The 23,537-nt window shown below is 48.1% G+C and overlaps 2 protein-coding genes across 13 annotated transcripts in view; one reads left to right on the forward strand and one right to left on the reverse strand.

Moving 5' to 3' along the window:
- The window catches only part of LOC127033113 (ecto-ADP-ribosyltransferase 5-like), a 95,726-nt gene extending 93,379 nt beyond the window's left edge, over positions 1-2,347 (reverse strand). For all 3 annotated transcript variants that reach the window (XR_007769036.1, XM_050920950.1, XM_050920999.1), the window contains exon 1: positions 2,262-2,347. The gene's annotated coding sequence lies outside the window, so the exon portion shown is untranslated. The remainder of the gene's footprint in view (positions 1-2,261) is intronic.
- The window catches only part of LOC127045762 (ecto-ADP-ribosyltransferase 5-like), a 42,459-nt gene extending 20,587 nt beyond the window's left edge, over positions 1-21,872 (forward strand). For 5 of the 10 annotated variants that reach the window (XM_050942485.1, XM_050942665.1, XM_050942758.1 and 2 more), the window contains 4 exons: positions 15,846-15,937; positions 16,647-17,370; positions 20,782-20,814; positions 21,699-21,872. In XM_050942485.1, coding sequence (XP_050798442.1) covers positions 15,866-15,937; positions 16,647-17,370; positions 20,782-20,814; positions 21,699-21,820 — 951 coding nt within the window. In that variant the 5' untranslated portion in view covers positions 15,846-15,865 and the 3' untranslated portion in view covers positions 21,821-21,872. The other 5 variants (XM_050942387.1, XM_050942912.1, XM_050942290.1 and 2 more) reach the window with 5 other exon arrangements.
- The last annotated feature ends 1,665 nt before the right edge of the window (positions 21,873-23,537 follow it).

The raw sequence follows: 23,537 nt of genomic DNA on the forward strand, positions 1-23,537 counted from the left end.
CACAAAGGTCGCTAGGGTATGAGGAAACTCAGGGAAAGGGGAACTGGAAACAGGATCACAGGTGGCCCATAAGTGTCAGCTCAGCTTGTATCAGTATGGTAATGGCTTTTGCAAAATGTAACTGCAAGTAGGGGGTTATTATAGAACAGTTAGACCGTCAGCATGATTGCAAAAGAACAATAACAGGAAAAACCCAATATGGAATGAAAATAGGATAGCTTGCTGATTTGCAATACTGAAATGTCCAAATAAGGTAAACAACATATGTAACCAGCGTGTTACGTTTTGTGGTTTTAACCTTTATAAGCTTGGTAAAATTTGTAAGGGACAGAGCGGCTTGTCCTCTTGTGTGTATGCATACTTGTATTTTGTGTGATCAATAAAGGAGCCTCGGGCTGTCTGATCAAAATTCAATCGTGTGGTCGATTTTCCACAACAAAGTTATGCTCCTATCATATGCTTATAGAACATGATTTATGTAAGCAATGAACTGGGCCCCACTATATTATGAATACAGTCAGTTTCCTCTGTATACAGAGTCAGAAAAAACAAACAAGTAAATAAATTCTGTCATATTAATAGAATTAAAGTTGTACTGAAAAAGAAATATGGCTCTGTAGTCCAATGGTTAGAGCACTCACCTGACAGATCCCAGTTCAACTCCTTTCTCCATTGAGGGGAGGACTTGAACCTGGGGTCTTTTACATCCCAGGTGAGTACCCTGACCACTGGGCTAAAAGTTATGAGGAAAATGCTCATTCCTTCCCCTCCTCTCCAGTCAGCTTTTTGTGTACGTTTCTCTACAGGAGCTGATCTGGTAAGCAAGGTCCAAGTACGCCTACCAGATCAGGTCCCACAGGTGAGTTAGGTGCAGGAATGCCTGTTTCCCCTGGGACATGAAATCCTCTGGCCTGGCATGGGCTGCAGTGCACATGCTCAGAGGCAGAAACAGGAGCCTGGGGAATTGGTTACTGCAGAATTTTAGGTGCCGAGTGAGTTTATGTGCCTGCAAGCAGGGGTTTTGTGAATCCAGGGTGGGGGCCTGATTCTGGGACTGAGATGCCTAAAATGGCAGCTAGGTATGGATAGATATCAGCAGTCCTGGCAATCTCTGGGAAGAGATGAACAGCTTTCTGCTTGGGAGGCTCGCCTGATGTTATGAATGAATCGTCTGCTTAGTTGTGTCAGTAAAGGATGGATCTTTATAATGAACAATCAGGGATGTTTGCATCCTATGGAAGTAGTTGTGGTCAGTGCAGGAGCGGCGCCAGGGTTTTTGGCACCCTAGGCTCAGGGCCGGCTCTAGCCATTTCGCGTCCCCAAGCTCTGGTGCCTGCAGATGCTCCACCGGAGCCGCGGGACCAGCGGACCCTCCACAGGCAAGCCTGCGGGAGGTCCACTGAAGCTGCCTGCCGCCCTCCCGCTCTCCTGGTTGGAGCCGGCCCTGCCTAGGCAGGGGTCCTTCCCGCGCTTCCAGTCGGCCGCAATTCTGCGGCGGGCGGGTCCTTCCACGCTCCTGGTCTTCGGGGCACTTCAGTGGCAGGTCCCGGAGCGAGTGAAGGACCCGCCGCCGCCGAATTGCTGCCAAGGGTGGCAAAATGCCGCCCCCTCCCAAATCCTGGTGCCCTAGGCGACCGCCTAGGTCACCTAAATGGAAGCACTGGCCCTGGGTCAGTGTATTTTATGATGTAAATGTGAGCAAAATAGGCAGTTTTTTTTGTTTTCACCACATGGGGTTTTAAATATTTCTGTAGTTTCCATCCCAAAAACTTTTATAATTTTGTAACAAGTTAGAGTTCTGAAATCAACTCAACAGAAAATATTAGACTTTTCATTCTGTGCACCCCCAGATTCTATGCAATTTGCATAACAAAAGTACCTAGAACTCCCAACCCAGATTGTGGCCCAGTTGTGCTAGGGGCTGTACATAGGGAGGCTGTGCCCATCCCCCAAAGCTTACAATCTAGGGCAGACAAAGGCTGGTAGGAGAAAGAGAGGTAGAGTGACTTGCCCATTGTCACACACAGCAGGCCAGAGGCAGAGCTGGGATGAAAGCCTTGGTCTCCTCACTCCCAGTCAGCTGCCTCATCCACTGGCCCACACCCCTACCCCTCGGTTCCACAGGTACTGGACGGATGTAACTGCGGGCAGATTTGTATCATTGTCTAAACCACTGTGCAACCTGTTGTCTAGAGATAAATGCAGCAGAAGTGTCTGTAATTAGGATAGTGAAGAGTAAGAATTGAATGATGTTACAATACCTGACTTTCCCAAGTGTGTCTGAGTCCCTGGCAGGCTGCTGACCTGAGCAAGAGCTGGCTGCAGGTGTAGAACTTAATCTGCACTGTTCAGAACACAGGAAATAGTTTGACTTTATGTAAGCAACCTGCAGACTTTCATTTTCAGAATTAATGGTGTTTGGTTTTTTTCAGGAAATGAGGATCTGATCTAAATCCCACTGATGTCAGTGGAAAGACTCTCATTGAGTTCGATGGACTTTGGATCAGGCCTGTACAGAGTCAATACTTTACTGTGAGCTAGGGCCAGGGCTCCTGAGTATTCCCAATAACACCTGTTTCCAAAAGTATCCACAAAACTACTCCCGTTTTATCCTCTGTGCTTCCTGTTCGAGGGTTCTTTACCTCCCTGTCCCAGATGTTAAAGCCAAGCAATTTTGCTACCTTGGCTCTACTGTTACTAGCAATGTAGATAATGGTGCTGAGCTCACTGGTACAAGTGCCAAAGCTGTCAGGAACTTTGGTCTTTTGCAAGAGGGAGCCTGGAACAATAACAAATTGTCAACTAAAGTGAAAATCTGTATTGATGAGGCATGTGCTTTGTCCAGACTGCTATATGGCTCAGAAACATGGATGACTTACACCAAACATACCAAAAGACTAAACAGTTTTCATATCAGATGCTTGCGTAAAATTCTTCAAATGAGATGGCAAGACAGGGTGGCAAATGTGGAATTGTTAAATTGTGCTGGTATGTCATTCAGGGGAATGTTGATTAGTAAGAAAAAACTCAGGTGGCCTGGACATGTCAAGCGAATGCCACATTACAGGATCCCGAAGAGTGTGCTGTTCTCTGAAGCTCGCGAAGGGTCTAGAAAGAGAGGCAGATGGCTGCGCAGACTGGGGGATGCTTGCAAAAATGACTTAGTATCCTTTGGAATCTCTGTGGATGATTGGGGAAGCGGTGCAGAATACAGCTCTGGTTGGCGGAGTCAGCTTGGAGATGGAGGAAGGAGTTGTGAGACAGACTGGATCAAACTTAGTGATGACTGGTGTCAGAGGAGGAACGAATCAGCTGCTCGGATCCAGAGCCTTGCTAGTGTGTGGGAATGCAACATGCTCTGTAAAGAGTGACTGTGCCATTGACTGAAAGTTTTAAACACTAGTATTAAAAGGTTGGATTAGATTGGGATAAGTAAAAGGGCAAATGAATTAAAATTCCAGAAGCGAGCTGGTTGAGAATGAGGGAAGGGGAAAATAACCACTCCAAAGGTATAAGGAAGCTTTCTCCCTACATTATGGATCCAGATAATCTGTTGAAATGGATAGCAGAACATGCCCCCCAGCTTCAGCAGTTTTTACAAATAATGCCTAGCCAACAGCTAACCCAGGAACAGTCTGTCCAGCAATGACTGGGGGTCTTCTGCTGGGGGCCAATGGATGTAGCTCTGGTGACTTCAGCCATACTGATCCAATGAAGCTGGGTTCCAAAGATGACCCACATGTGTTCCTTGAGGTGTTTGAATGGACAGTGGCTGCCAGAACACTGGAAGGTCCTGGTGGCCCCATATTTGACTGGGGCATCCTAGATCAACCATGGTAGCCTGGATCCTGAAGTGGAGCAGAATTATCCACAAATCTAAGTTGCCATTTTGGACCATTTAGTGATCTCTGAAAAGACCTTCTGCCAGCACCTCCAGGAACAGACATCTCCCCTCTGAGCCCAGCCCTTGGGTGTAGCACAGAAACTGCAGGACTCCTGCTAGTGGTGTCTCAAACCAGGAGCCAGGATGGGGTCCAAATGACTGAAAGAGTCCTACCAGAGCACTATGCCCAGATACTCCTGGCCAGGAGTAGGGGCTGCATCTTAAGGCCCTGGCCTGGATGGTGTATAGTTGCTGGGTGTTTGTTATGTAGTGAATCAGGACAGGCCCAGCCTGCAGTGCTGTAAGTACAGTGTGTTTCTTTTGCACTGTGTGGTACCTTTAGAAAGCCAGTCATGGTCTCACTAATTCCGTAAACAGGTATATTGAGAACCTCTGGTCTAGACATATACCCTTGTATTTGACTGTGTTAAACTGTGCATTATTAGATCGTGTCAAGCTTACCAAGTGATTCATTAACTCTGTATCACTGTCTCTGCTATTTGTTATCATCCCACCAACGTTTGTGGCATCTGCAAACTTTACCCGTAAAGATTTTGTATTTTCTTCCAGATCCATTGATTATACTAATTTATAGTGTTGAGCTGAAAACGTGGTCCCTGCAGGACCCCACTAGAAACATCTCGTCTCATTTAGGATTTACCAGATTTTAACCCATATTATATGTGCCATTGATTTTGTACAGTGCTAGGGTTTAAATCAGAATTCCTTAAGTACTAGGACAAATACCTTGCAAAAGTCCACATATAGTACACCAACAGTTACCATCAGACTTGTAATCTCATCAAAGAATATTAAATTTGCTTCACAGAACCTGTTATCCAGGCAATCATATTGACTGGCATTAAATATAGATAAAAGTTAATATCATAGACTCATAAAACTGGAAGGGACCTCAAGAGGTCGTCTAGTCCAGTCCCGTGAACTCAAGACAGGACTAAGTATTATCTAGACCATCCCGGACAGGTGTTTGTCTAACTTGCTCTTAAAAATTCCCAATGGTGGGGATTACACAACCTCCCTAGGCAATTTATTTCAGTGCTTAACCACCCGAACAATTAGGAAGTTTTCATTTTGCCTGGAATCAGTGTCAAAGCCAGGCCTACACTGCAATTCCTTGGATCATCCCATTTGCCCTTTTGAAACTAGTAGTCTATAGCCCGAGTTCCTAAGGGAAGTGATGGAAACCACATCCTTGGGGCCATTTAACAATGGAGGAGAAGAGCCTGTAAGTGTGCGCAGACTGACCCGGCGGCACCTCCTGCTGGTCATCCTCAGGAATTAGCATCCAGCCTCCAGAGCACCCTCTTTAGGCCAGTGTCTCACCACCGCTGCTGGCCCCTGTGTCCCTCCCAGGACCCTGGTGCCCCTTTAACTGGGTGCTGTCCCCTGGCAGTACCCCCACAGTTCTGGGTCTCCCCTTCCCTGAAGAACGCCCACCCACTATCCTCACTTTGCCTCAGTCTTGGGTACTGCCCAGTCTCCATCTAGCCTCTGTTCACTGGGCAGACTGGAATATCAGCCACTCATCACAAGTGATAGGGAAAATAGCCCCCCTCCTTGTTTCAGAATTTCAGAATAAGAATAACCTATGCCCCCTCGACCTTTCAGGCCCAAAGCCTTTAGCACAAAACTATGCTAAATAAAAGCAAGAGTTACAAACTTCTGCTAAAATTGTTTATCAGCATACTAAGCACTGGGGCATGAAGAAACTGGGTTGTGAAGAAACTAGATATAAAGAAATGGGGTATGACACTGACAAAAGAGGAACTGGGAGGAGGACAGGAGGTCTCTTGGAGGCCAGCTCAGCTTTAGGCAAGTATAGTGTGGCAAATATTGCTTACTTAGGTAACTGCAAGAAGGGGTCACAGAATGACCAGCGCAATCACTGCCAGAACACATGAAACATGTTGAAATAGCTTGCTGATTTGCAATATTTTATACCAGATATGGTACACATGATACCAGATACGGTACACATGATACTGATCTGGGACCTGATTGTTCCCCCCGGGGAAATGTCGCTAAAGGTAACGTCGTGGTAGCCGGCAGCCCACGGACCGCGGTCCTTTTGGTCTGGAGAATCCTGATCCCCTTCGTACCAGGATTGGTGGGGACCCGGGTTTTGAGTTTTCTTGCCTTGACCACTATGTCAAGAACGTGCCTGTGTGAGTGAGGCCGAGCGGCCTGTGTGAGTGACAGCTGTGGGAAGATGCCCCAAGCCTCCTGAGAAGCGAAAGCTCGTGACCGGAAGTGTCTCGAAAGCAAGCCCCACAGCTGAGCTTGGAAGGACTGTGAAGCTTCCCAGCTGGCAGGCCTTGGTAAGTGGCTATCCAGCTGAGGTGTGTGCATGTTTCCCCGTCCTTTTTCCCTTCCCCTTCCAGGACCTATGACCCTGTGACCGCTCTCTGAGTACTGTCTTTTTAAAGGACCGCAGGGTCCCTTTCTTTGCCCTCCGGACCCATAAGCTCTCTTCCCTTCTCAGAGAGAAGGGGAGTCCCGGGAAACTGCACCTCCGACCCGATAGCTGCAGAGGCACCGTTGGCTTGAAGGCTGGTGGCTCTGGGCTGACGAGAGGTGTGCGGGGACCACGGGCTTTCCGTTAGGGTAAAAATCCCTGAGGATGCCCGCCCTCCCCCATTCACCACTTTCCCTGTAGGTCTCCATTGTCGTGGTGCGTCCCCATGGAAACCTACCCCTTTGCCCCTGCCAAGGGCAGGAAAGAGGCCATTGGTGCTAGAACCGTGGCAAACCAAGTAAGCATTCCCTTGTGTGTGTGGCTTGAGTGAAAGCGGGCTGAAGCAAGAATGGGGACTGACGGATCCAAAGGCATCCCAGTCCCACCAAGAGGCATGCCTGCTGCATATATGTATGTACGTTATAGTCTGTTGACGTGTAAATATTTACAGGAATGGAATTGGTATACTAGGAATGATCCAAAATTACAGTTTACACTGGAAGGGAGCTTCGACCTTGACAGGATTGTGCGCCTGCGGGGTGCACTTCTTGCCAACGCCGTACCACAGGGGCAGTTCAGTGCGTATCTTAATTGGCATGATGAGACAGTAAAACGGCACCAGGAATTCCAAATAAGGGGTCTTAAGGACTCCCAAGAAAAGTTAAAGTTTAAACTTAAAAAAAAAACTCAGAAAAAACTAGTCCGTGCCCAGGAAACTCAGGAAAAGCTAGTCTGTGTCCAGGGACTGTCGGGCCAGTGTGCAGCTGGTCCGGGAGCCCCTCTTTGTGGAGCAATGGCCTCTAAGCTGCCACCTTTATCCCCACCAGATGATTTAAATAACTTATTTATGAAATATAAACAGTGGCCCCCACCGGTAGCCATTGATGAAGGGGAAGGTCAAGATACCTCTCACCCTCCCATAATTGCAGTCGTTAATCGGAAAGGCAAGAATTTAGAGGGTATTTTAGCTGCGGCACAACACTTTTATAGGCAACTGGAAAGGGAAAAGGACAAGACGGAGGCTAAGCTTATAGTTCTGCACATTCAAACCATGCAGGACACTAGTAAAAGGTTGCCCAAACAGAGACAGGTACCGGGGACGAAAAAGGTGAAGACCCTGCAAAGGGTGAAGCCCCTGGTAAGCCTCCCACTTAAACCCGGTGCCTGCTTTTCATGCGGGCAAGTAGGACACTGGAAGGATAAATGCCCTCGTAAACAAAGTTGCGCCTACTGTAAGCAGGAAGGCCATCTTATAAGAAACTGTCCCTCACGACCTCCTAAGCATTTTCCTCGTCCTGGGGGAGTTTCGAACCAAGCCTTTTTTTTTTTATTTTTTTAATTGTCAGCCAGTCGATCAAACTGGCCCTTCAGTTCTTGTATAATAAACGGAGTGCCCACCTCTTGCTTAATAGATACTGGAGCTTTGCGTTCCGCTCTTAGGGCGCAGGATTTCCCTTCAGCACCCTTTCCTCAGAAGTTATTACAGCCATCGGTGTGGGAAATACTCCCATTCCCCACCCTGTTTCCTCTCCTGTCAGTCTCAATCAGCCCTCTCACTGAGCACCATGCGTTTCTCCTCAGTCCTTGCTCCCCTGCCAATCTGTTGGGAAAGGATTTGCTGTGTAAATCAAATTGCACTATATATTGCTCCCCGAAAGGGGTGTTTCTGGAAGTGCCTGATCCTGTGCAGAACAAAGTTTTGGCCCTGTTGTAGAAGGAGCAAGCTCCTGTGGGGGACACCGACTCCAGCCCTTCCTCATTCCAACAGGAACTGCTGGTTAAGGTCTTTCCCTCCCTGTGGGCACTGTGAGCCGATCATGCTAGCCAAGATGGGCACATTGGGTCTGCCCAACTGGCTGAAATTTGTCTGAGCTCAGCAAGACCACTTTCCAAAATATAGTGAAACTCTCTCTCAAACTATACTGAAGAAGAAATTTTATTTTGCTGTTTATGCTGTTGTTCTCCCTATTTTATTTGTTGTTTGTAGCCCTGTTATTATTTTTTCTTATAATGCACCGGTGCTGAGGGGTTGTTATTGCCTCCGGACACAGAGGAAACATTAATTATTAGACAAGATGCATCTAGATGTAATGCATGTATGTAAATAGGCGTGCATAACTAGATAAAAGGGGGTTTAGTCAAAAAAGTCCACCCTCCTTGTTAAATTGGTAATGAAATAATGCCTGTGCCTATGGGAAAAATAATACAGCACGAAAAAGGATCGGCCCAAACAAACGGCAACCGCGGTTTGAGGAAGTTGGGGAAAAAAAAAGAAGTTAAAAGTTAACTCTGTAGTTATTGAAGAAAATTAAGCAGTAAAACTAAGTACCAATATACTTTTACCAGAACACAAAACTAAACAAAAAAACCATCCAAAGTTGTGGCTGCAACCGGGCAGTTAAGGCCAGGAAAATGGTAAAAAGACTTAATCTGTTTTGGTAACAAATAGCAGATAGAAAATTGTAGTAAGTATCCCATACTAAGCCTTAAGGTGGCTCTGTGTAATCAACGGTCATGTTGCCAAAGGGAAGCCAAAATGAATTGTGTTTTCCATTTTAAATCAGCACGGCAAAAGTTAAAAAGGTAGAAACCATTAAAACTTGACCTGCCTATAAAATAAATACAGGAAAATATGGGGAGTAATTTGAGCAATTCCTCAGTTTTGCCTACAATCAGCAAAATATTTGTAACGATGATTTTCTTCAAATGTAATTGCAAGACTTGACCTTAGACAAGGTCAGAGACCCCATGCCTTGGACATCAGAGGCTAATGAGGCTTTCACTCAGGTTAAGCATGTTCTGGCCCGAGCATTAGCACTGGGCCTCCCTGATTATAAGAAACCCTTACTCTCTAGTGTCATAAAAAGGAAGGGATGGCCCTAGGGGTCCTCACGCCTCTTTGGACCCAGTAGCTGATGGCTTTGATCATGGCTCAGCAATATTGTAATTCCTGCCCTATCTGCCTGGCAAACAATAGTGGAAAACCAGTCCGGACTAGCCAGGCGGCCCACCCTACACCATGGGGGACCTTTTGTAAATATTTAAATTAATTTTATAAGTCTACCAAAATGCTGCTTCTATGAGTATGTATTAGTGTGCGTCTGTATGTATTCTGGGTGGGTTGAAGCCTACCCTTGCGCAAACGCTGACTCCATTACAGTTGCCAAGAAACTGTTAAAGGATTTCATTCCCCGGTTCGGATTACCTGTCTCTATCAACAGTGACGGAGGCAGCCACTTTACAGGCCAAGTCATGCCGCAAATCTGCAAGGATCTCAACATAGTACAGCACCTACACTGCGCCCACCAACCCCAAAGTGCGGGGGCAGTGGAACGTAAGAACGGGGAGCTGAAAACAAACTTGCCAAGCTTTGTGCTGAGACAGGCCTTAAATGGCCAGATGCTCTGCCTCTGGCTCTAACGCAAATGAGGAATACCTCTATGCAAAAACATGGCTTATTCCCACACGAAATTCTCATGGCACGGCCCATGAGAATGCCTGTTTCCCCACCTTTACTCCCTAGTCAAGTAAACTTGCAGTTAATTGATAAAACTGTTTTAATTATTGCAGATCCCTAATTCGCCATGTTAGATTTGTTCACTCACAGGTCCAAAGTGCCTTGCCCAACCCGGTGGAGACTGTGTGCCATCCTTTACAGCCTGGAGACTGGGTTTATCTCAAGGTCCCCCAGCGTAAGTCTTCCCTGGAACCCAGGTGGAAGGGCTCACCAGTTGGGTCCACGCTTCTCACTGTAAAAAGATTTCACCGCCTTTGGACCCCACCAGTACACCCTGCAGCCCCGCAAATCAGGCCCCAGGTGTTAAAGAGACTCTTCATCCATCTGAGCCCTCCGCAACACCTAACACACCAAAAAAGGAACTAAAATATAATCTCAGAAACAGGAAGAAAAAGGAACTAAAATATAATCTCAGAACCAGAAAGAAAAACTAAAGGGAAAGAGTTGTAGGACCACTGTTAAACTGTTCTTGCTGTGACTGGTCCAAAATCCGCCATGGCACGAAGGTGGTTAATGCTCTCCCTTTGTTTTATTTGTATAACCGTGTTTCTTTTGTTACTCTTAGACTTGTTTCTTTAGCCACTTTTAAACTTCCACGATTCCTTTAAGTATTTCTGGATGCCCGGAAGGACTGGTACTCCTGTAATACCACTCCATCTTACACATGAGAGCCGCCCTAAAGAGCCCCCAGACCTCCCATTACGTGGAACAACACCATTCTCAGCCTCGAAAGGGAAAAGAACTGTGCGAGCAGCGGCGGAGCAACAGGGGAGGAAGTCCCTGACTGTTAAGGATGTTAAAAGTTGGCCGTGGTATAAAAGACAAAACATTGTTACCTGGTAAGGAGGGACTTGTGGGGTGTGCTCCTGGGAATGTGGGACAAACTGGGTTTTGGGTTTCATTCCCCAAGCAGCTACCTGTAAGTATGGCCAGGTACCATATCCGTGTCAAGTGCTCCCCGAGTTATTAGATAAACTTAGCCCCCCTCCTCCGACTACTCCCCTGCCCCCGCCCCATCATTCCCATGCCCCGGTCCTGACCCAAAAGGACATCCCAAACAGCACTCCTGTGCCTCGGCCCCATTCCGATTTTAACATGGGCATTACCTCTAACATTTTACAATGGCCCAGGCCATCCCCTTCTGGCGATCTGTTTTCCTATTGCTCGACTAGCTTAGAGGAATTCATGCTGGTACCCCAACTTTTGGACTCTAAGGTTCAGACTGGGGAAATATAGCATGACAGAGGTCACCCTAAATTGAATATCACCCACTAAGCAGAGATATTGTGTGTCCACTGCCAAATGGAAGTCAGAGGAGGTGGGGGAGAAGTTCCTATTTTGTGGGTGCTGTTTCAGAAACTCCTAGATAGCATTTAAGCCTCTTTCTCTTCCCCAGTGCTTTGTGATAACGCTGACTAAACTTAATGTAGAGTTCTTGTTTCTCTTCAGTGGTTATGAGACTTGCTGCTGTCACTGATAAGCAGGTTTAGGACCTAAACCTGGTTTGGGGACAGTCTTGCAGTGAACAACAGGGGAGAGGCTGCAGCAGCTGTGAGGTTCCTCCCTGCCTGGTGAAATCATTAAGAGCTGAAATCACCAAGTAGGAGAATCTCAGAATGCAGCATCGCAGTAGCAAGTGGTGGCAGAGGTAACCGTGGCAGTGCTGAGCAGCAAGAGAGGCTTGTTTCCTCCCCCACCAGCCTTCAAGGTAGAAGGTGAACCCCTCCCCCCTGAATTCTGGGACTTCACTGACTCTGGGTACGTCTACACTATGGGATTATTCCGATTTTACATAAACCGGTTTTATAAAACAGATTGTATAAAGTCGAGTGCACACGGCCCCACTAAGCACATTAATTCGGCAGTGTGCGTCCATGGTCCGAGGCTAGCGTAGATTTCCGGAGCATTGCACTGTGGGTAGCTATTCCGTAGCTATCCCATAGTTCCCGCAGTCTCCCCCGACCCTTAGAATTCTGGGTTGAGAGCCCAGTGGCTGATGGGGCAAAAATCGTTGTCGCAGGTGGTTCTGGGTAAATGTCGTCAGTCATTCCTTCCTCTGGGAAAGCAGCGGCAGACAATCATTTCGCGCCCTTTTTCCCTGGATTGCCCTGGCAGACGCCATAGCACGGCAACCATGGAGCCCGTTCAGCTTTTTTTTTTTTTTTACAGTCACCTTATGTGTACTGGATGCCGCGGACAGAGGCGATACTCCAGCGCTACATAGCAGCATTCATTTGCTTTTGCATGATAGCAGAGATGGTTACCAGTTGTTCTGTACCATCTGCTCCTGATGTAAATTGGCAATGAGATGACAGTTATCTGTCCTTCTGTACTATCTGCTGCTATCATGGGTGCCCCTGGCTGAGATTGGCCGGGGGCGCAAAGGCAAAACTGGGAATGATTCCCAGAGTCAATCCCTCCTTTATGGTTTCTAAAAATAGAGTCAGTCCTGCCTAGAATATGGGGCAAGTGTACTAGAGAACCAGTGTATCAGAGAGCACAGCTGCTCCGTGTCAGATCCCTCAGAAATGATGAGCTGCATGCCATTCATGGGAGGTGCCTCTGCAACAACCCCATCCGTTGCTTCCCTCCTTCCCCAACCTTCCTGAGCTACCGTGGCAGTGTCCCCCCCATTTATGTCATGAAGTTATAAAGAATGCAGGAATAAGAAACTATGACTTGTTAGTGAGATAAAATGAGGGGGAGGCAGCCTCCTGGTGCTATCACAGTCCAGGCAGGACATTAATTGGTGGGGGAAGAGGAGCCCAGCATGCCGCTGCTATGATAGTCCAGGCAGGACAGAATCTTTTCTTTACACAGGAAAGGGAGGGGGCTGATGGAACTCAGCCCCCAGATGCCATGATGAAGACAGTTACCAGCTGTTCTGTACCATCTACCAGGAATGACCGGGAGTCATTCCTATTTTCACCCAGGCGCCCCCAACCAGCTTCACCTGAAGCCAGCCAGGAGCACTCATGGGTTGATAACAAGGACGGTTACCAGTCCTACTGCACCATCTGCCACCGGGCAGGGGAGAGGAGTGGATACTGCTCTTCACTGCTGCAGCATTGCGTCTACCAGCAGCATTCAGTAGACATAGGGTGACATTGAAAGAAGTCAAGAAACCATTTCTTTCCCTTTTCTTTCACGGGGGCAAGGAGGGGAGTAAATTGACGAGCTATTCCCTGAACCACGCCGGACAATGTGTTTGACCCTACAGGCATTAGGAGCTCAGCCAAGAAAGCAAATACTTTTCGGAGACTGCTGGGGACTGTGGGATAGCTGGAGTCCTCAGGACCCCCTCCCTCCCTCCATGAGCGTCCATTTGAGTCTCTGGCTTCCCGTTACGCTTGTCACACAGCACTGTGTAGCCTGGAGATTTTTTTTCAAACGCTTTGGCATTTTGTCTTCTGTAACGGAGCTCTGATAGAACAGATTTGTTTCCCCGTACAGCGATCAGATCCAATATCTCCTGTACAGCCCATGCTGGAGCTCTTTTTGGATTTGGGACTGCATCGCCACCCGTGCTGATCAGAGCTCCACGCTGGGCAAACAGGAAATGAAAATCAAAATTTTGCAGGGCTTTTCCTGTTTACCTGGCCACTGCATCCGAGTTCAGATTGCTGTCCAGAGCGGTCACAGTGGTGCACTGTGGGATACCACCTGGAGGCCAATACCGTTGATTTGCAGCCACACTAACCCTAATCCAATATGGTAATACCGATTTTAGCGCTACTCCTCTTGTCGGAGAGGAGTACAGAAACTGATTTAAAGAATCCTTTATATTGATATAAAGGGCCTCGTAGAGTGGATGGGTACAGCGTTAAATCAGTTTAACGCTGCTGAAATCGGTTTAAACACGTAGTGTAGACCAAGCCTCTGAATCACCAGCTGTGAGTGGAGGGCAGCAGAGGGAACGGGGAGCAGGGTCTTAAAGAGACATTCATCCATTGGATTTTCACACCGCAAGGTGGGAAACTGAGGCAAAGGACACTGCCCAAAGTGCTCTGGGGGTGGGGGTGTACTTATGGTTTACATGCTTTTGACTCTTTCTAGTGGTGTTGCAGGGAGTTCCTTCTCCCTTTTAATAACAGTTTTCTCTTGTTCCACACAGACTTGGTGCTTGTGAGTCTGTGTGTAACTCAAGGGGCAGTATTACCTCTTCAGAGGCCCCCGGGGGCAGTGGTTAGTGTTCCCTGGTTACTGGGTGGGCCATCAGCCAGCCCTGTTTTGTATTGTAATGAGGAACCCCTAGATATTGGACCCAGCCCCTGTCCCTGCCCTCGCCCCCTGGCAGAAGGGTTACACTTACAGGCTATTTCTCCTTGTTGCCCCTAGTTATTCTGGAATGAAGAAAAACTGTGAGCCAGAGGCAGTTCTTGGCCCATGTGCTGGGCAGTTTAGCTGGAGTTTTAGCTTTGTTTATCTCAGTCAGCAAAGACCATGGCTTAGAACCAAAATCTCTCCACTGTGTAAACAGATCTGGGCAGGGCGAAGGCATCTCCAGCTTGATTCGACTTACGGGAACTGAATGCAGGTCAGCTGATCCCTTGCTAGATGAGTGGCTACGTGTGCAGTGTTTGAGCACCTGAGAGCTGTATGTAGCCTACACGGCACTGGCTGTGCTCTGCTTTCTGGGATCTCCGGTCAAGTATATGGAAATAACGAAGATAAACTGGGCTGAGTGTAGTGTTGTAACTTAGTTTCAGCTGTTTCCTGCAGGGAGGGAAAGGGCTTGGAAAAATGTTTTTCCCCCTAGAGTTCTTTCTTTGAAGAAGCCCCAGTGGGATCAGGGAATCAGCTGAACCTTTCAACATAAGACGTGTGGCTTGGGATTCTGCCTGCCGGGAACAGTGATCTGTTTGGGGAAATCAGGTACAGCCTCCTCTCTGCATGCTTGTGTTTGTTGTGAACAGTGCCCTGAGGCTGTCTCCTACGTAACTCTTGGAAGCTGCTTCCTTCCCTGTGATTCTTGGCCTTGGTACAAATGCCATCTGTTCCTGTCCGTGCACAGGCTCTGCATGCGTCTGGCGGTGGGTTGCTGGGATGCCGTCTGAAATTGAAACCATGCGCAGTGTCCCTGGAGTGGAACGCTTCCCTTCTGCATGATTAATTTACATTCCGGGAAACTTCACTAAAATCTCTCATTTCCTGCATGATTCTAGACCTAAAGGCTGTCGGCTGAGAAATCCACGGTCTCTGCTGATGTGTCTGCCCTGTGAGCCCTAGACAGTGTCTCCATGCAAAGCTCCATTCCTTTATTTTCAGCCACGCCCTCTGGACTGTGACTGAGCCCTGCCTTGTCCAGCTGGCTCCTGTAGAAATTAGGGTTACTAAAAATATATCAGATAGTCAACAACCTGTCTTCAGGGCCAGGCTTCCTCTGCTTCAGGAATTCTGTCCTCCAAAACCTTGCCGTGCACACAGGATGTCCTCACTGCGGGAGCTGTGTCGAGACTGATGTGAGACGGTTGGCAGTTATGGGTGATGGCAGCATAGGTTCGTGGGGTCAGTTGCACCCACAGAAATCGTGGCACCAAAAGGGCAAAGCCAAGCAAACCTACACTTCTCCAAGCCCGCTGTGGAAAAGGAGGAGGCCTAGGGAGGGTGTGGAGAACAAGACTGCCATATTGGCTGAGCCTGGCTCCTTGCTCCATCATGATGGGGGGGTGCCGCACCAACCCCTGGGGGTGCTATGCCCTGAGTTAGGAGCGAGGCCTAGCCCTGCAGGACAGAGCCACCGCTGCAGAGTGAGTTTGGGGGGGGCTGGCTCCCCAAACATCCTTGTGCCCCCACAGGCCTGTCCTCCACACCAGGCCGGCATTAGGGTGCTGGTGCCAGGGAGGACAGTGGTACCCTTCCAGCAGATCAGCACAGTGCACCCATTGACTGGGAAGGCTACATCCCCCTGCGCGTGATGTCGAGATATGCCCAATGTTCACTGATCTGCCCATTGGATTTGCCTTCAGCCTCGCAGGTGAGCTGGGAAATGAAGATGTTGAGGTCTGTGGTTCTCTCCCTGGCTTCTCTTTGGGCTCTCGCCTTGCTGGAAACTTCTCAGGTAACTGAATTCCTCCAGCTGAATTTTCTCCGCTGTCTTCCCGTAACCTGTCTCTGTCCCAGCAACTCAGGTACATGGAGTCTCAGAGGGTCACAGCCGGTGGGAGGAGAGAGGAGGGCCCATCTGTAGAGAGCCACCCCGCGACTGTGGCTGTTTGTTCACTGTGTAAGTATTAGTGCTGCTGTGTACAGGTGAGGAATATCCTGTGAGCTGTGGTGGAGTCCCGATGGAGATGAAATTTTGCTTTTAATCAGCCTCCATGATGTGGCTGCCAGTCAGTAGAACACACCGCTCGGATGGGAAGGCACTCTAAGTACTAGAATGCTTTGCTCCAGACTCCAAAACATGAGAAAAATCATTTCCCTCATTTCACACAGGGAAAGTGGGGCAGAGAGAGGGGACGTGACTTTCTAACATGGGATGAACACCCAGCTCTCCTGAGTTCTAGTCCAGTTCTCTAGCCAGTGAGCCATGGTGATGCCTGCAGAACTATTTGGTTATCCAGTTGGAGCCCAGTGTCACTGAAGAACAGTTCCCTTCATTGGGTAATATTGTGCTCAGGAGCTATGGGGCAGGAGCATTGCTGGCTGCATGGCTCAGCATGAGAACTACTCTGCCACTGCAGGGCAGGATGGCTGAGAGGTGAGCTGCCAGTCAGGCCTGGCTACCTCCAACCACCCTCTTAGCAACCTGTTTCGTCTCCCTCCAGGTGAGATGCCAGCAGTCTGTGCAGCTGGGAATGGCACCCGACTCCTTCGATGACCAATACACCGGCTGCACTGAAGAAATGGAAACAGATATTGCACCTCGCCTGCTAGAGGAGGAAAAAGCCAGACACCCGCTGCTGAGCTCGATGTGGGGAAACCTATCGGCTGTTTGGGCAATTAAGAAGAAAAGGCTTTCTGTGCCCGAGGGCTTTAGGGATGAACATGGCATAGCCATCCTGGTCTACACTGATTCCTCCAAGCCACTGTACTGGAAGTTGAACAAGGCAGTGAGAGAGGCTGGGGTCTCCCGAGATAACTACATGAGCAATTTCCACTTCAAAGCTCTTCATTACTATCTGACGAGAGCCCTGCAGCTCTTACGGGCTGACTGTAGCCACCTGTTCAGACACCAGCTGTTCCGGGGAGTCCGATCCATCCGCTTCGAGCCCAGCGGGGCAGGCGTGTTCCGGTTTGGACAGTTCACCTCTTCCTCGCTGGACGTGGCTTTAGCTCGGAGTTATGGCAACGCCACGTTCTTCACCCTGCGCTCCTGCTTCGGCGTCCACATCGAGTCATTCTCCGCCATCCCTGCCGAGCGAGAAGTGCTGATCCCCATGAGCGAAGTGTTCAACGTCTCCAGCTTCTCCCGGGAGGGGAACCGCAGCGTCTTCCTCCTGCACAGCATGAACCAGACCTGCAGCCATTACAACTGTGCCTACCTTGGGGGTGAGAGCTGGCTCGCGTTGGAACGGGAGCAAGCCAGGCTCGGCCCCCTCGGAACGGGGACAATCCAATTGCAAAGGAAGCCTTTAAATGGGTGGCTCAGATGTGACCCACATTTTAGGTTCATCTAATTTATTTCATAAGGGTGAAGTTCGGTCCTGTGCGTTGGGCCGGCACCAAGCCCTCAGCACCACTTCAGTCCCATATAAGCCCATTATTGCTATTCAGTGCTCATCCCTAAAGCCATAGGGCTTACGTGGGAATTAAGTCATGTCCTCGGCCTTTTGCTGGATCCTTTGCCCAGGGGGCTTCACCCCAGGTGGGCAAGGTTGCAGACTTGGGCCCCCAGTAAGGAAGCTGAGAAGCCTACGGAAGTTTGGAAGGGTAATTTTTTACTTCCTTTTAATCGTTTTTAAGGCTCCCTAACACAAGCGGTAGGCGCCCTGCCCCTTAGCATCACCCCAGCAGCGTTAAACAGTCCTTCAGACAGGAGCCCAGCCCAGCCACCAAGAATATCTCCTTCCCTCCCCCTCGTCATTTGCCCAGTCCACGGACAAACCCAAGTTATTGGCCTGGATGCAGGAGTGGCTGGGTCACATCCGCTGGCCTGTGCTACGTGGGTCAGACTGGCGATCGCAACAGTCGCTCCTGGCCGGGGAATCTATGGCTCATGCCAGGGACACTGCCTGAAACCTCTCCAAATAGCTACTGAACAGCTGCCCCCAGTTTGGGTTTATGATGTCCTCGGAACACAAGGATCTCAATGTTCCCCAAAGCCCCAGGCCTAGGCTGCTTGGAGACTCAACAGTGCAGTCCAGCAGCAGCATAATCCTCACAGGCGTAATTTATGGATAATTTTACTTCTTTGGTTTTAGTTTTCCGTGCCTCTCTAGCTCCTGCATGTTAATTTCCAATTCTCTTTTCTTTCCCTTGCTTGGCATGCAATGAAATATAGTTTTTAAATTTGCCCTGAGATTGTCTTAAAACTGGTGGCTGGATTGTAACGCTGATCTTTAACCACGCCAGTCTTTGCACAGCTGGGCCGTTCTCTCCTATGGATCCTTTTGATGCAATGCGTAACCATGCATTTCTGCAGGCCAAGTTGTCTTCCTACTTGAGAGTTAAAGTTGATTGTGGGGGCCTCATTCTGACTTTGTTTACGCTGCTGCAACTCAAGTGACATCAAGTTCCCGAAACTGGTGGTAGTGAGATCAGAATTAGCCTCATGAGTCAAAATCTTTTTTTGCTTCTCCTGGTTAGAGACAGTCTCCTCATTGGAAGAGAACTGGGGCATTCTCAGTTTCCTTGCATTCAGCTTAGTGCTAGTTTGGGGGATTGTACTCTGTTCTTCTCTCCCTACAAATGCATAATCAGATATGAGGCCAAGGCACTAGGAATAAGGGACCAAACCCCAACTACGGTCAAAGCACAGACTCTACACAAGTCAGAGTAGGGGTGTGCAAAGCCTACCTGTGTACTCTCTGAGCTTCCTGCAGTCTCTGTACAGGGCCAGCTTCCCTTGGGCCATGTTGGAGCAGCCTGAGGGTTGCTGTCATTTACCCCAAGGGGCTGAAAACACAGCAGAGGAGCAGCAAGATGCAGCTCTGTCCTGGCTGCACCCCCTTTTTCTTGCTACGCCAGCAGTGGGGAGGGGGAGTGACAGAGCAAAGCAGGAGCTCGCATGCTATCAGAGGACCGCCCCCGCTTTGCCCCTCTTGGGGCTGGATATGCTGGCTTTAGGGCCACCTTCTGCAGTGCACAGCAACCGCACCACGCTGGAAAATCTGGGCAAGGAGTCTGAGAGAGCGTCTTCCCTCTAGCCTTTGTTCAGATATGCCTGGCCTGATTCTGAGTGCTTATTAGCTGCTGTTCATATTGCCTACCTGTTAGCCCCAGGCATGGCCCAGGGCCTCTGGTGTAGGTGCTGGACAAACACGTTCCCTGCCCCCAGGGAGCTTACAGATGGAAAGAGACAGGCAGAGGAGCCCAAGGAAACAATGAGACAGTGCGGTCAGCGGGATCGAGCAGGGGCTCAGCGCCCCGGCAGCCAAGCAGAGCTCTGGTTCTTTGCAGCCGTCATGGCAAGGGAGAGTTTTAAGGAGGAATTTGAAGCAGGATGATGGGGTCGTTTTCTTGGTGTTGAGGGGAAGCTCCTCTCAGTCGTGAAGGGAGCAGGGGAGAAAGCAGGAAGGGGCTGGTTTGAAAATGTAACGACGGAGGCTGGGTTCATGGGCTAACCAGAGAGGGGAGCTGACACCTCCATAGTGAATAAGAGGTGATGGGTCGACCATGACAGGCCTTCAAAGTGAAGACAAGCAGCTTATGTCTGATGGGATAGAGATTCCACTGAGGAGTCACTCCTGATTCACACAAGTGTAAATGAGAGCAGAATGGGGCCCACAGGCACATAACACACTTCAGTTCTCTGACACAACATCCCTCTCTCCAACAGGACTCTTCCCTGAGTCTAATCTTTACAATGCAGTTTCTGGCGACATCTACTGGCAGCCCTGAGCATTGCATTAGAACAATACAATCATTTGAATCAGAGAATATCAGGGTAGGAAGGGACCTCAGGAGGTATCTAGTCCAACCCCCTGCTCAAAGCAGGACCAACCCCAACTAAATCATACCAGCCAGGGCTTTGTCAAACCGGGCCTTAAAAATCTCTAAGGAAGGAGATTCCACCACCTCCCTAGGTAACCCATTCCAGTGCTTCACCAGCCTCCTAGTGAAATAGGTTTCCTAATATCCAGCCTAAACCTCCCCCACTGCAACTTGAGACCATTGCTCCTTGTTTGCCCACTGTTACATTGTCCCAGCTGAGGCATGGTACCAACTGGAAAGATAGACCCTTGGCCTTCTTGATTGTTGTGACCCTCTTGCTGTCCCTGTGATCAGGGCTGGAACAAGTAATCCTTCCCTCCCCTTTTTCTAGATCTACTCTGGAGTGCTGGTAGGCCCTTGCCACCTGTCTGTGTTGTGTGGAGAAACTCCTGCTTCTATAGATTTCATGGGAGTTGCTCAGCAGGGCTGTTCTGATACCTTCTCTGAACTAGGGACATGGAATCCCCTAGAGATCTAGCACCTATTATAGGCCAGCCTCAGGCATAAGTACCACATTTTTAAATGCATTTGGGTGCTTTAAAATGCAGATAAGCAGCTTGTGGGATTTTCAAATGTGGCTGGCACCTTTGAAAATCCCACGAGGTGCTTAGCTGCATTTTTAGGCATCTCAATACCTTTAAAAATCTAGACCTAAATGCAAACATCTCAGCTGGGTCTAGCTTCCTGTCATGTGAGTTTGAACCAATTCCAACCAAGATGCAAAGCTGACATTTGTCCATGCCGGTCTTGGAAAATTTCCTCCTGGAGGAGACAGCTGTTTAACGGAAGTCTCTATTTGTGTTTTAGGAGAGAAGTCTCCAGAATGTGTTGACAACACAGGTAAGAATTCTCCTTTCCACTCTGATCTCTGGTAGACCCAGGGAGAGGCCAGATGCTTTTAGTTTGATACATTACTTGAAACATCTGACAGTGGACCACAAATTAAATATGAGTCAGCAAGTGATGCAGGTGCAAAAAAAGCTAACATCCTTCTGGCGTCTATTATCAGGAGTGCCATATGTAATACAAGGCAGGTAATGATCCTGCTAAGTTGGCAATGGTGAGGCCCCAGCTGGAGTACTGTATCCAATTCTGGACATCACACTTTGGGGAAGATGTGAACCAATTGCAAAGAGTCCAGAGGAGAGCAACAAAAATGATCGAAGGTTTAGAAAACCTGAGCTGGGAGGAAAAGTTAAAAAAACTGGGCACGTTTAGTCTTCAGAAAAGAGGACTGAGGGGGACCTGGTAACAGTCTTCAGATATGTTAAGGGATGTTATAAAGAGAACGGTGATCCATTGTTCTCCATGTCCACTGCAGTCAGGACAAGAAGCAATGGGCTTAATCTGCAGCAAGGGAGATTCAGGTTACATATGAGGAAAAACTTTCTAACTCTCAAGGTAGTTAAGCTCTGCAGTAGGCTTCCAAGGGAGGTTGTGGAATCCCCTCACTGGAGGTTTTCAAGAACAGGTTGGACAAACACCTGTTGGGCTGGTTGATTTACTTGGCCCTGAAGGGCTCCCTTCAAGCCTGACATTTCTATGATTTCTTCATACTTGATAAGCTTAGCAGCACCTAGGTAAATAAGCAGCCTGGTTTTTAGAGGTGCTGAGCATCCTTAGCATCCATTGGGTCACCACTCAGTGTGAATTTAGGTACTTAATATTCTCCTGGCCTCTGGAAGGTTATTCAATGCACTAGCTCACGTATTTTCTTTCCTTAGTTGCAGGAAGGAGTGTCAGGGTGTCCAGCAACATGAGCCCTGTGTTCGTTGGTGGAATTGTCCTGGTCAACATTGCTGCTCCGAAACTCTTTGCCAATTTCAAACTCATCTTGACTTTGTAAACAACAAATAAAAAAAAAGTCTCATAAAAATAAATGGAGGTGGGGTCCTTTACTGGACGCTGTGCTATGTGCTCCTTGAATACGGTGGGTAGCAGGGCTTCTACTCGCAGGTCAGACTTCTGTACCAGGTTTGGACTGGCCCCACAGCTTCCATTACAGAGGAAGCCCCTTTAAGTGACTTTACTATGCTGCCGGGGGGGGGCTGGTCTCATGTGGCGCCATCTAGTGGCTGAACAGTATCGTACAGTTTAGTGTTCCTTTCTGTGTCCTCCTTTAAGTTTGACATTCCTACCATTTACAAAAGGTTATAGAATTTACACTGTTAAAGTTCCATAGGTACCTGTCTGTTGAGCGTCTCTGAATTGTGCTGGGTTTTTTATTATACGGTTCAAACACATCCTAACTGAGACATTGGGCTGTCCATTAGTTGCAACAACTGGCTGTGGTCAGGCTGGAATCTGTGAGTTCTTTTTCTCTTGCCATCTGAAGGAGGATCCAGGACTGTGCAGAGCTTTCTGGGTGAAGTTTACCCCTGTACAGAGGCCCAGAAACCACTCAGGTTCTGCGTGAGTCCTGGGTGTATTTTCTCCTGCAATTATTAATTCTAAAACTAGGGGCAAATCTACAGCATAAAGCTTCAGGAAGATCTCTGCAACTTAGCGATGCTGGGAATGTTCACACAGTCCCCTTCAAGGATGTGACGCATAACACCCCCTGATGGATAAATCCGTGTGAGATGAGACCAGCAATAAGGAATACACAGGCTCAGATAGGGTGGTCGTATGGTTGAGACATGATACTGGGTTCTCGGTTCAGGAGATGACTATTTTATCATGGGGACTTCAGTCTGGAGGACACTCACTGGACATCTACTGCAGCCAGTAACAAAACTTCCTTGGAATTTCTAAACATAATAGATAATGATTTCTTAACACAGAAAGTCTTGCACCCAGCATGGAGTAACTCAGTACTGGATCTCATTCTGACAAAGAAGAGTTAATTGCTGACCTAAAAATTAGCAGTTGCCTAGGTACCAGTAATTATGATCTGGTTGCATTTACCTTATGCAAACGGAAAGTGACGCTTACGAGCCATCTGTACATTTGCAACTTTAAAAGGCCAATTTTCCTAAGTTTAAATCGATTGCTAGCATAACTGACTAAGAACATAAATTCAAAGTGGGAAATGTTGCTGAAAACTGGGCATTGTTCAAAATATCCTAAAAGATACCCAAAAATCCACAATTACACACATATGAAAAACTGGGCAAGAAGCCATCCTGGTTTAAAGGAGATGTAGAAATGGCAATGAACTACATAGATATAAAGAACAGAAAAAAGTGGAAACAAATGGTAAGTTCAAAAATGTAGGTGACTGATAAGGGAAGCTAAAGAAATCAGTGACCTCTCAATGGCGAAGAGTTAAAGATAATATTGAGGTATTTCTTAAATATATTAGGAACAAAAGGAACCTGAGGACAGGCATATGTCCATTGCTAGATACAGATGGTAAACAAGATTAAAAATACAGAAATGTTCAGTAGGTATTTCTGATCTGTGTTTGGAAAGAAGTAGGTGGATGTATCCATCCCAGATGATGATGTGGCTGGAATAGAACATTTACCATCTGTAACCAAAGTGGATGTGTGGCAGCATCTGCTCATATTAAACACTTTCAAATCAACAGGCCTGGAAAATTTATACCCAAGGTTCATAAA

Source organism: Gopherus flavomarginatus, chromosome 1 (genome assembly GCF_025201925.1).
Source record: "Gopherus flavomarginatus isolate rGopFla2 chromosome 1, rGopFla2.mat.asm, whole genome shotgun sequence".
Classification (NCBI taxonomy): domain Eukaryota; kingdom Metazoa; phylum Chordata; order Testudines; family Testudinidae; genus Gopherus; species Gopherus flavomarginatus.